This window comes from Seriola dumerili, unplaced genomic scaffold, assembly GCF_002260705.1.
Source record: "Seriola dumerili isolate Sdu_G_001 unplaced genomic scaffold, Sdu_1.0 BDQW01000016.1, whole genome shotgun sequence".
Classification (NCBI taxonomy): domain Eukaryota; kingdom Metazoa; phylum Chordata; class Actinopteri; order Carangiformes; family Carangidae; genus Seriola; species Seriola dumerili.
The window spans coordinates 412,757-426,122 of record NW_019174271.1 but is presented as its reverse complement, the minus strand read 5'-3'; the positions used below and the strand labels follow the sequence as shown (position 1 = coordinate 426,122).

Below are 13,366 nucleotides of genomic sequence, written 5' to 3'. Positions count from 1 at the left end.
CAGAACAGATGCAGCAGAAGTCATGATTTCATGACTGACCCTAAACCCCCTTTGCCCCCGGTCAAAAAACCTGCTAAAACCCGCTAACATCTGGCTTTGGTGGGCAAGGGAGAGGGATGCAATCAGCAGTGATGTAAACACAACACTCAGGTGAACACGCAAATTTTCTCCTGGTTCAGAGCACACACACACTGTAGACAGACCTGTCACCTGTCCAGCATCGAACCGTCTCACACGGAGGCTCCGACACTGACAGGAGCTCCAACCCAGAGATGAGACGTGACAGATCTGTTTTAACATTTTGCACAGCGGCTAGCAGCTCACTCTCTCTCCACTGCATCTGTGTGTGTGTGCTCTGTAACTGCATGTGTGCGTGTGCTCTCCAGCAAACTCGGCTGGCAGTGTAAAAGGAGGAATGCCTTTTCAAGCGGGTTTACCTGTGTTTAAAAAAAAAATCATCATATCCGCTAATTTTGGTGTAAAAAGGGTATAAATAACCCTTACTCATCTTAACAAAGTACAGATGATGACCTGAGACATGAGATGAGCAACCTTTCATATCTACGGAAAAATACTAAACACTGCTTTTCACAGTTTTGCAAAATTTAATATTTTTAGGTTTATCTTTGGTTATTTTGTACCGTTTTCTGAAGCTATATAGACCAAGCAATTTATCTGTTAATCACAAAGTTGTCGGATTAATGGATAATGAATATAATAGTTAGCTGAGGCAAGGAATTTGAGTTTATAAGACTAAGACTGAGTGAGGGGATGGAGGAGTCTAAGCACTTTGCCAATGCATCAGCAGTTAAAGCTTGGTCCACACTGCCTGTGTGAAGTGAGCATGGTGATCACACAGAGTCTTGGTTTTATTAAAAGAGGCCAAACAACAGAAAGTGCACAGTTGTTACAGTTATGTCAAGTGGAAATCCAAAGGGTGTCTATCCCTCCACCACAGTCACATCACAATTTTCAGCTCACGTCCACAAACTAATTCCCTGCTGTAAAATCTGTACCTGGGAACCACAGGCCCAGAGGAAAGTGAGCTAATGACTGTTATAGTCAGCTTACTTTTACTGAAAATAATATGGTGCCCGAAGCTGCCATGGTAAAAGCATCAGAGCAGGTGTGTCAAACTACCTGTCCCCGGGCAATGCTATATTACTTAATGTGTCCTAATGTTATTGTTGACTGATGGGCGATGACTGAAAGACATTGACAGCGATGTGAAAAACATTTGGCACTATCTGTTATGAGTAATGTGTTTTACTGGAATTATAAAGGGTGTGACCATCAGTGCCCGCAGCACTTACCAATCTATTCTCATGTTAAAAGCTGAAGAAGTTCAACATGAGAGCTGAGAACTGTAATATCAAGATGATGTGTAAGTCACAAAATTAATTAAACAGATGGTGTAATTTTGTTAATTGATTGAGTTCTGTGAGTCTGATCTGAAGCACCACAGGGCTTTGAGCTAAATGCTAACATCAGCAAGTTAAATTATAAATGTCAACACTATTGTGACTTGTGGAAAAAACAACGCCAATAAAATTGAATCAACTGACAATTTATCCCTGTTTTTCAATGCAATTTCAATTTTTTTTGTGACTTCCACCCTTGAAGCCACTTTCCTGAAATGATAAATATTAATTCTGTGTTGTCAATGATGAACTTAACTTAAATAACTTAACTTACATTTTTATGTAGTTTTAATTGTGTGTTTTTTCTTGTTCCTGCCCTCTTGTGCTGTTATCACCAAGTCAAATTCCTGTATACATTTGTCGAATAAAGAAAAATTCTGATTCTGAATGTTGACAGTCGTCTCTGTTTTCGTCATATCACCACCCTTTCAATCGTATCAGCTTTGAATTCATCAAATCACTTGATAATTTATCCCTCAATTTTTCATTTCACATGTATTTTCATCACCTCCATTTTTTCAGTTAATGCTCGTTACTTCCACTCCTCATGGTTTCTACTCACGCTCTTACAGACTGATACTCACTTCAAGTCCTCCAATGTGGCCCAGGACATATGCTAAAAGAATGTGGCCATATGCAGCTCAGACCACCTCTGAATGTGTGCATGTTAATGCAGGCATGAACAGAGCCTGACTGATAGCTGACCAGGTGTTTAAGTCAGCCTCTTTCCTTCCTTGACTTTCAAAATCACTTTTACAGACACAGTCATACAGACACATCAGCGTACCCACTGTCTTTCACTGCTTTGAAGTTAGTACAAGAAACAGTGAGAAAAACTAAAGTCCCACTAAGTATGGACATCTATTACTGTATTTCTATACAGGACAGACAGATTGACAACATGTATTGAAAGTAGAAGTAGAAATCCTCACATTAGTGTGCTTCTGATATTCCCTGATATGAAGAACGAGACCAGACCTGCCACCTCTGGGGTCATCAGTATCAATGGAATTAATGGAAACAGAACCGGATTCATGTTTCGACATTCTCATCCACATGCACCACTCCTCCACAGCCTTCTCTCCCCTGTCCTCCCTCTGCTAGGTGTACATTTCTCAAGAGTCACTTCACAGGGTTTACGTGGGACACACACACACACACACACACACACACACACACACACACTTCATTAAGACTGGACAATCTATTCAATGATAACTCTACACACGCTTTCATGCTCCTTTCACTCTAGTCAGTGAAGGCAGCACAACTACTTTATTCCAGAGCAGGAATCCCGATCCAAAAAAGCAGGATGTCAAACTGCAGAACTAACCAGCTGTCATGACCTCTCATGTTGTTTTTATGTTTACAAAGCAGGAGGAATTTTTCCTTCCCCTAAAAGCAGTGTCAACCAACAACACAAACCACTTCTCAACTCTTTCCCCATTCCCTCCATACCTTGACTCGTAAACATCTGTGGTTTGGCAGGTATTCATCGTGCCAGCACTTTATACAACTCTTACACAACTTGGCTGTAGACCTGCTGGGCCTCAGTGAAGGTGAAAACAAATCGATAACTAATTAAGGTACAGCAGGATCAAAAATTCAGACCCAGCAGTGAGATAGACAGACAGGAATTGCAAGGAGAGAGTAGGAGAGTGACATGCAGCAACTGGTCCGACCATTCTTTCCAACTTTCCAGTGCAACTCAGGTTTTTCATGTGCAAATTGAAAATGCGCATAAAAACGGAGAATGGAAACACACTTACAGTGGCTTCACAAACTATTCAGACCCCTTCATTTTGTGTTGTACATTTAATTTACAATCAATCTATACCCGATAACCCAGTCAAACCTTTGACCTTTGACCACCAAATTCTAATTAGTTCGTCATAGGACACCTGATGAATCTGATGAATGAATAATATTAGTAACACCTGTGCTTTTTTACGATAACAAGTCAAAATATCTGCTATGAAAGACGCCTGTTGACTGAGGCCTGACCATGAGAGGGGTAAACTCCTTTAAGGAGCACAATTAGGAGAAGTGACTGTAGTGGAGTGTGTGTATTAGTGTGTGTATGTCTTAACATGTCCATCTTTTCATCCTGGTCTCTCACCAGAACATGACTCAGACTCGCAGATGAATAAAGGCAGTCAGAGCAGCAGGGTCAACTTTCTGCATCAGCACTGAATATAACTGAGTGTTCATCAGTCCATCCCAAAACTAACAAAGAGAGAAATTCCTCTCTTGACTGGTTTGTAATATCAGCAGCACTTTTCATTCACAAGAAGGTAAAATCATAGTCTCTGATTCACACAGGGGTTGCATGAATGAACTGGTAGCCACAGGTTACTGTTACACACCAGGGTTCACCTTCAACACAGCGATGCTCAACTGAGTTAAAATCCATCAAACAAAAAGTGGAGATGAGACAGAAACAGTGTTACACTGAAGCTAAACCAGATCACACTTTGTTATCATGTCTCTTATTTGTGCTTTAATATGGCATATGTCCCTCTCTTCCCCTCAGTGGCAGTGTGTGTGTGATGATGATGATGATGAAACAAGTGAGGCCCTGTGGTTCGAAGGGATTGTCACCTCTGGATTGGACCAATGGCTGACAGCAGTCTTTTTAAAGCTCAGGTGACAGCCACCTGTCTCTCCTTCGCCTCCAACAAGCAGCATCTCCTTCTCTGTATTGTTGAGTGTTCTGTGAGTAGAGTTATCGTAGATGAAGCCTTTTGGAAAGCTTGTCAAGTTTGTTAAATTAGTATATTGTGAGAGATTTTGATTGACTGGATGAACAGTCTGGTTGGAGTCAGAGGCCCTTCTTGTTTGTGGTTCGGGACGTTAGGTTAGAAATTTGTCATTTCTTTATATTTTGTTTTCTTTCACAGGGGCGATCAGGGCAGATTAGTGAACTTCTGTTTGTTGCTTTGGGCATGGCTCAACTCTTAAGCTAAATAAACTGCTACTCTGAATTTCTGACCTTTGACACTTAGCAGCTGGCCTTTCTTGGGAATGGGAAGAGTGGCGGAGTCACACAACATGTTATGTCTAAGTTTCCCCAAGAGCAGGGACATAACATATGTAGATAATTGAAACCTACTCTGATGGCAAAGAAACAAAAGCCAGCAGGGCCTCTGAAGGCTGTCTGAGACCCTGACCATTTAACACTAAACCATTTAACACGTCACTGAGTCAGAAGGACCAGTGTTCAGAAGTGACCAGAAAACCAGGACAAATTGAGATACTGTATTTCCTCTAATAAGGTCAATCAATAGCCGAGTCTCCTATAATGATCAGGGGGTCGTCAACACAAATAAAGGTCGGCCGGGGAAAAATAAGGGTGGATAAACTCCTGGTACCTGTCATATAATGTGCATGTCAGTTAAGCATGATGTAAATTTCAACTGCTTTAATTTAATATATTCATGCTATGCTCAGAACTTTGTTCTGGATTACATCTTAAGCCTTTGATTCATTCATCCACTTGGCTTTGTTTTGCTTTGCTCCCATCCAGCTGTTGTTACATATGGTATGCTTGCAAATGTTTCACAATAAAAGTATTCGGGGGTGGGGACTGTATCCACTGAAAAGCTAGAGGGCTTTTAATGTGAAGCAGTTACAGGAAGTGATGAGTTTGTACTAACATCATAATACAGTAATGTTAAAGGGGCAAACGGGAGCGGATCAAAACAAGGCTTCTTACCAATATATGACTGATTATAGAAAACAAAGTCTGTTACCTTCCACAGGTTGTACAGAAAATGCATACACATACATCTATTGTTCTTATGATATGATACAAAGCATTTCTTTCTGAGCTGACAAACATGACTCATGAATAAATGCATTTACCCGAAGAAGAAGCAATTACATCAACTATTACTTTAACCCCTCCCTGATGGAAAGATTTACAATATTTTGTTTGGGGTTGGAGAGTGCTTCAGATAATGAGGAAGCTGGTCTTTGTCCCGGTGGTGTGAACCAGTTGAATGAGTTCTAATCACAGCCAGCCAGTCTGTGTCAACACAGGACTGCGTAACTGCAGCATCCTGCCTCCCTCTCATCCTCTCCTGGCCCAGTCCAAATAATAGCATGGATTAACTGTTCTTCCCATCTACTGGCAGCAGGAAACAGTAACCAGGACATACACTATGTGGACAAAAGCACTGGGCCACCTACACATTACACCAACTGGAGCTTTTATGACGTACCATTCTAAATCCATAGGCATTTATATGGAGTTGGTCCCCCCTTTTGCAGCTATAACAGAAATTTACGGAATTTTTGCCCATTGATCCAGAAGAGCATTTGTGAGGTAAGAACTGACGTAGGACTAGAGGGCCTGGCTCGCAATCTCCATTCTAGTTCATCCCAAAGGTGTTCGATGGGGTTGAGGTCAGGGCTATGTGCGGGCCAGTCAAGTTCTTCTACACCAAACTCACCCAACCATGTGTTTATGGACCTGGCTTTGTGCACTGGGGCACAATCATGCTGGAACAGAAAAGGGCCTTCCCCAAACTGTTCCCACAAAGTTGGAAGCATAGAATTGTCCAAAATGTCTTGGTAAGCTGAAGCATTAAGATTTCCCTTAACTGGAACTAAGGGGCCTAGGCCAACCCCTGAAAAACAACCCCATAGTATTATCCCTCCTCCACTTAACTTTACAGTTGGCACAATGCAGTCAGGTAGGTAACGTTCTCCTGGCATTCGCCAAATTCAGACTCGTCCATCAGACTGCCAGATAGAGAAGCGTGATTCGTCACTCCACAGAACATGTTTCCACTGCTCCAGAGTCAAGTGGTGGCGTGCTTTACCACACTCCATCCGATGCTCGGCATTGTGCTTGGTGATGTAAGGCTTGTATGCAGCTGCTCGGCCATGAAAACCCATGCCATGAAGCTCCAGGCGCACAGTTTTTGTGCTGATGTTTGTGCCTGAGGAGGTTTGGAACAGGGAAGTTATTGAGTCAGCAGAGCGCTGGCGACTATTAGGCACTATGCGCCTCAGCACTCAGCGACCCCGCTCTGTAACTTCTACGCGGTCTGCCACGTCGTGGCTGAGTTGCTGTGGTTCCTTAAAGCTTCCACTTTGCAATAATACCACTCACAGTTGATCGTGGAATATCTAGGAGGGAAGAAATTTCACGAACTGACTTGTTGCAACGGTGGCGTCCTATTACAGTACCAAGCTCGAATTCAGTGAGCTCTTTAGAACAACCCATTCTTTCACAAATGTTTGTAAAGGCAGACTGCATGGCTAGGCGCTTGATTTTATACACCTGTGGCAATGGCACTGAATGAAACACCTGGATTCAATGATTAAGAAGTGTGGCCCAATACTTTTGTCCATATAGTGTATATAAGAGCCCCTCCAGCCCCTCTCTGAAGACAAGGTTCAGGTTCCCTCGTGGTTCGTGCTAAACAGCTTTACAGGGGACAGGCGCACATACATAGGTTGATATGGGTCATCAATGGGTACTTGTAGACAGGAAGGCTCAGCTAAAGAGCATGCTGACCTCTGACTAAAATCTTTAGCCTGTCTGAAGGTAAAACATCACCTATGTAATGAAAGTACTAATTATCATTAACTGCACTACACTTTATCCTGCCACCACTGAGAAACATGAAGAAATGCAAAGGCACGGAATGTGGTTCTCAGTTATGCTGAAGAGATGATCGTCATGTTTATCTCCCAGACATACGAACAAACACACTCCTATCCTGTTGTTAAGTCTAGTAGATGACGAGCCTGCTCCCCAGGCCACAAGAAAAACTAAAGTAAACCTTTCTGTGGTCTGAGCTGCACATGTGCAAACAACAAACACTTTCACTTCAGAGAGAAAAGACTGGAGAACACTGAGAGGACGAACGAAGGAAAATCCATAATGAGTGTTGGTGTGCACCAGTCTTTCCTCTCTGAAGTTCCCTGATATGAGAAGCACCTGACTGGGCTGCATATTGCTGGAAAATGCACAGAGAACACCTTTCTAGTAACCACTTTCCCCTCATTCTTTAGAGCAACATACACACAGGGCTAATTGCTCTGATCACAACAGCCCCTGCAGCACTTGTCTAAACTGCACTGTGACGCACAGAAGAGCACCAGCAGATAAACACAGCGCCAGAGAGTGGCCATCAATGGCTCCGAGTACACTCAACCCAACAGCTGCAGAGGGCTGTGACTGTACAACACAGCCAAAAGTAGCACCTATGAAATTGCTACCAGTGCCTGTAAGTACATCACACACAGCAGCCACCTGGCAGAAAGCGCAGACAGCTAGATCTACTAAACAGCTCTGCTCAGCACAATCATGTATAGTGAGTTACATATGGACAGTGACTATCAATAATCCTGGGTGAACAGAGGCAAACGGCCTCTCCGCACAACCACTGCAGATAGTAATACACTACAAATTCACAGAATGGAAAAGGCATTTCATACAGCTACATAACAACAAAATACACATACACAGGGTTCACTTTTGGCTTGATGCTCTGGATACTCAAACCTCTGTTCATAAATCCCCCTGCAGCATCTGTAGTTGCACCAGAACACAGTTTAATACAGTGAAGAGCAGCCAGTATAAATGATGACTCCATTTCTCCAGACTCCAGTATTGGTCCAGTCTTAATTTTGCTCATAGATCAGTCTCATGTTAGTCAGACTGTTTCACAAAAATAAAGATTGACTCATTTTAAGCCAAAAACATTAGACACCTTACCTCCAGGCTAACTCAGGCCTAAGACCAATGTTACCATGCTAACAATCAATGATACCTGCAGTGACCAGTAGGGATGATTTTCTAATAATTGAACAGTCATAAAATTTGAAAAAAATCGAACAGTTTATGCAACTGCCATGTTAATTTCCCAGTTTTTTACTGGCATCTGGTAATGTAACGAGCTATATAATATCGCAACGTGAAAATGCAGAACATAACTACCAAACTAAATCAGTACTGCCAGGACAACTGCCCACCTCCTCACATTGATCCCCTGGACTGGTTTAAAGCTCATTCTGTCTTGTCTTTGGTCAAACCTTTAACTAGAAATTTACAGCACACTGACACTTTGCAGTCTAAAGCCACAAAAGAAAAACTGAGGGTTTTGTGAATGGGTATCAAGCATCAATCAACATGACAAGCATATGCCTTTTACAAAGCACCACAACTGTATTTTCAAAGCTGTGAGCACTAATCATACCTCACTTCTAAGTACTATTTCAAGACAAGTGCTGATTAATTACTTTCAGGTCCAAAGGCCTGACTTTTTCAATGTCCTAGTTTGAGGAAAATACTGTCAGCATGTTTTCCTACAGTACTAACTAACTTCTTTCATCTGGCAAGAGAAGCGGAAGTGCTTAAAAGTAAAATGTCCAAGTACACACAACCAGAGAAGTTAAAACTGTCAAAATTTTGATTTGAAACAGGAAGTATCTAAACAAAGAACAAATAAACAAGATGAACCATCTGACCAGATATCTGATACTGAAAAGAAAGTATTGACATTTGATTTCTATTCCTACTTAGTCTGTAACTTCAGTATGTTGAAGATCATAGAAGAAGAAAAGATGTCAGTGCTTACAGGATTTTAACAAACCCAGGTCTTTCAGTACTTTTATTCTAGGAGAATATCTTGCTGTCTCCCTGCACCTGGTGTTATGATTTCATATCTGTAATATTAATCCCTGTATGAGAACTTGTTAATTAAAATACTTAACCTTCGCATTCAAGACAAATAGAAATTCAAAATCCAGTTCTACAAAGGTGTTCATAACACTGCTCATATCAGAGTGCAGTAGGCTTGACCAGCCTGGCTCCTGTAAGAACCCCATGTTCCCTGACCATCAGGTCCCTGTGCACCATATGCAGCCACTCACTTCATGTTTCATTGTATTCCCGCCAATCAACTCCCTTCATTGTGAGCAATTGCTCAAGCAGCACAGGGCAGTACTGCAGAGCAATATACTACCACCTTCACTGTCCAGGGTCTATCATATCACAGTTCTTCAAATGAGTGAGTGTGTGCCGGTTTGTGTGTCAGGTTCGATTTGAAATTAACCACAGTTTCCTCATTTTCTCTGCCGTACGTCTTCAGTTTGTGAGAACCATGACAGAAAAAAGGGGAAGTAAATAAAACCTAGGTGACTGCTTTCTCCACAACCATAAACAATCATGAGGCCGATTTCAGACTCCTTCAGAATTAGCACCACATCAACAACCACACCGGCTGCAAAACAAGCTTAACTGAGCATATCTCATTATCCAGTCCACAAGCTGGACCTAGTGCTATGAAGCTACCTGATGTGAAAGATATCATATCAGTCATGGACGGACACACAATCCGTCTGTCTGCACTCTGTCAGCCCTCATAGAAAATCAATGAGCCAGTTAATTTAGTGCAATGGGACACCCATGGACATCAGTGCTAGTAGAGCTGACCTTGTAACACATGGCCTATGGCAAGCTGCAAAATGATCAGTGTCAAGTACTGCTACAAGCAAACAACTAGAACACACAGTTGAGCTGTGAATATTCAGTGCAGCACAGGCCCCTGGCACATGATTGATGGCTGCTCTGTACTGAAGTTATCTCAACCCAAGAAAAGCCATTACACATGTCCAGGCTCTGTAAGCAAACCAACAGCCAAGGTGTTACAGCAAGGTGTGAAAAAAATGTGTGAAACAGATGCTAGCCACAGTGCCAACTACATTACACTGCTGTTCTGAAGCTGGATTTAATATGACTGATAAAGATGTCCTGTGTAGCTTGATGCCAAAAGCCTGTGTTCTGACACAAAGATAGGAGGTAAGGGAGTTAATAAGTGGACTGGACACTGAGCTGGCACCACAGGCAACAAGCCTGGTCCGCCCAACTCAAAACAGAGAATGGATCATACAAGATAAAATGATTACAGTGCCTGGGCAAAATCAATATAGTTTCCTAAATGATCTGAATCAAAGATCTTGCTCGCATCCTGTCTGGTAGCACTGCACTATAACTCTGCCATGTTCTAATTAAGAGTGTGACTCATCTCATTACTTTAGCATCACTCATCAGCCTACATGTTTTGCATACCTACGGCCGGAGCATCATACTCATCGCCCAACAGTATTTCTGGTGCAGAGTATGCCAGAGATCCACAACTGGTTGTCAGCTTTTTCCCCGGCTGAAACTTGTTACTGAATCCAAAGTCAGTGAGCTTGACCAGCCCTTGTTTCTCGAAAAACACCACATTCTCCGGTTTGAGGTCCCTGTGCACCACGTGCAGCCGATGGCAGTAGGAAATAGCATGGACAATCTGGGCAAAATATTTCTTGGCCAGCTCTTCGTTCAGACCCTCCTCATGTTTCATAATGTAGTCAAACATATCCCCTCCATCACCTAGCTCCAAGATGAGGTAAAGTTTGGTCTGAGTGTCTATCACTTCATACAGGCGCACAATGTTGGGATGTTGGACCAGCTTCATGCAGCGGACTTCCTGGAAGAGGTGACCCGTGGCCACAGTGTCCAGCTTAGTCTTGTCGATCACCTTCACCGCCACTTTCTCCCCGGTGAAGACATGGCGTGCCAGCTTGACCACAGCAAAGTGGCCGCGGCCCAGCGTCTTGTCAAGGTCATACAGGCCAGCGATCTTGCCATCATAGCCCCGCTTGAAGCCTGCCATAGCTATAGAGTGCGATGGGGAGAGGGGAGCCCCCACTGCAGGTAGGGACTGATTGGCTGAGTCCTGTGAGTCCAGCTTAGTTCAGTTCATCAAAGGCTGAAAAGAGAAACCCATGGCTCCGGCTTCCTGAATGACATGAGAAACACAGAATTACTACAGTTACAATCAACACTGACTGAGTCCAAATAAAATTTACGACATCTGACAATACTAATACACCTGTCCACTCCCTTTCTCATCATGAAGCATTGTGCAGAATAATGGTTGGCTATTTTACAGAATGAAATGCGCGTCATTAAGAGCATTGTACAAAAAGTATATTTAGCTTAACGCATAAAAACTGCACCCTGAATCCCCCCCCCCCGTTTGCCGAATATTCAGAGGAGGCGTAGCTGTTGTTTTGACAGAATGGCTTCTGCACAGTCGTTAGCTCATTTATCCTCATGTGCTGCCTCGTCCTGCTACAATGAGCCACGTTAAACTTTCCTGAAACTATAAATAAAGGCTTCCCATGGTCGCATGTAAGGTCCGCTGTCCGCTGAGTTTGACAAACTAGCCCAGAAGTCAGCTGCATAACGGGCCCAGCGGTAGCACAACCAACTGACGTTAGCCGAACGTTACCAGGGGCTAGCTCGTTGTACATTGATTGATCAACGTTAGCAATCTGACTGACGTTAACTGCTTTCCGTCTTTAACGTTACGACGTTGCCTGCAAATTCACAAACCCACCCGTCAATGTGCTCTACACAGACACATGTATCCACGTAACATAGCGCTGACCACACAGGTACACCAGGGACTGCTTTAAATATCTCACAGCTAGCCGTGGTTAGCATGTAGCATGTAGCAAGCTAAAGTTACTACGACTCGCTCAGCTCACCTCTCCAGCCTGTCTTCGGTAAACATAAAGCCCTGAGTCCGGTCTTCGCCGGGTGCCTTGGAGTCCTTCGGGTGCTGTCAATTGAAGCTTATCGCAAATTATCAGAGAAGATGAGGGTGGTGCAGCCTCTCGGTGGTGACCGCGGCACTCAGGAGGTGCCTGTGCCCAGGGTTCGTTCGTAAAACGAGGAATTGCATCGTTGGCAACGGTCGCCCTAATCGGAACGGTTGTATCCTCCCAGCCGAGGCGGTAGGGCTGTGATGCTGCCTTCACGTGCTCAAAAAAGTGTCGACATTTCCAAAACGGTCACACTCACAGAAAACATAAAACACCATACCATAGACTGTACACATATTTGAAAATCACCCCCACTTTTCAAGAGACTATGCATGACATCGTAATAAACTCAGCTAAAATTCTCTCATTAAATCTATTACTAATTCAAATTCCAATAGCTTTCAAACATGTTGTCGAAACAGTTTAAAGAATATTATAATACATTAATACAATACAATAAATATTAAATATGTGTTACATACTTAAATGTATCTATATACAGATTCTATATATCACATGTAGACTGGTATTTTTTCAGAACCAACAAAAGCATTGACACATTGAGTCGTATAATGGCTATTATATCACAGTTAGGAAGCCTAGAGTCAGGTATTTACGCGGATCGCGTGAAGGCAACATAAGAGCATCACCAATTACATTCAACTCTGACGTCAAACAAAGTCTTTGGATTGAGAAAGGCTGTAGAACAGTTTACCGAACAATAAAAAAACGTGTAACAAGTATGTGATTGACAAAGGACCGTGTGTCTTAATGAAAGGGACCGTTTTAAATTAGCTTGTTCTGTGATATGAACATCAGGACTTGCAATCTGTCGCCCCATAATCTACGGTTTTATACAAATACGTCACCACCCAACACGTGACGATCAGTCGCATCATAGCTGGTGATAAAATATTTCCACTGATTGCGCTTTTGTGCAGTAGATCCGTTTCCTGTAAGTGCTGAGTGGTCTTTTCAATAAAGGGCGTGCAGTGACATCTAGTGACGGACGGAGACAGACGTGTTATGACCTTTATTTGACTTACCTGAGAGTGTTCCTTCTAAGAAAAATTTGTGGTTGGTTTGGAGGCATAACCAATTGTTTCCACAAAGAAATTAATACTTTATTTTATTTTATTTATTTTTTTATCAAATACTGACATGGAGTAGGTTCCTTTCCTCCTTTTTCTCTGCTATAGCTGCTACAGAGAACTCCCAACCTGCACCATGTGTGAGCTGCTAATATTCCTTCTCAACACTACTGTATTTCTTTGCATCACCTGATTCATTCAAAAATGGACTTTTCAGTAATTTGCGTATTTTCACTGTTT

The 13,366-nt window shown here is 42.7% G+C and overlaps 1 protein-coding gene across 1 annotated transcript in view; it reads right to left on the bottom strand.

Moving 5' to 3' along the window:
* The window catches only part of snrk (SNF related kinase), a 51,631-nt gene extending 39,457 nt beyond the window's left edge, over nucleotides 1-12,174 (bottom strand). The window contains 2 exon segments of the mRNA XM_022750894.1: nucleotides 10,510-11,224; nucleotides 11,979-12,174. Of these exon segments, the coding sequence (XP_022606615.1) occupies nucleotides 10,510-11,098 (589 nt within the window). The 5' untranslated portion in view covers nucleotides 11,099-11,224; nucleotides 11,979-12,174.
* Nucleotides 12,175-13,366: the final 1,192 nt, after the last annotated feature.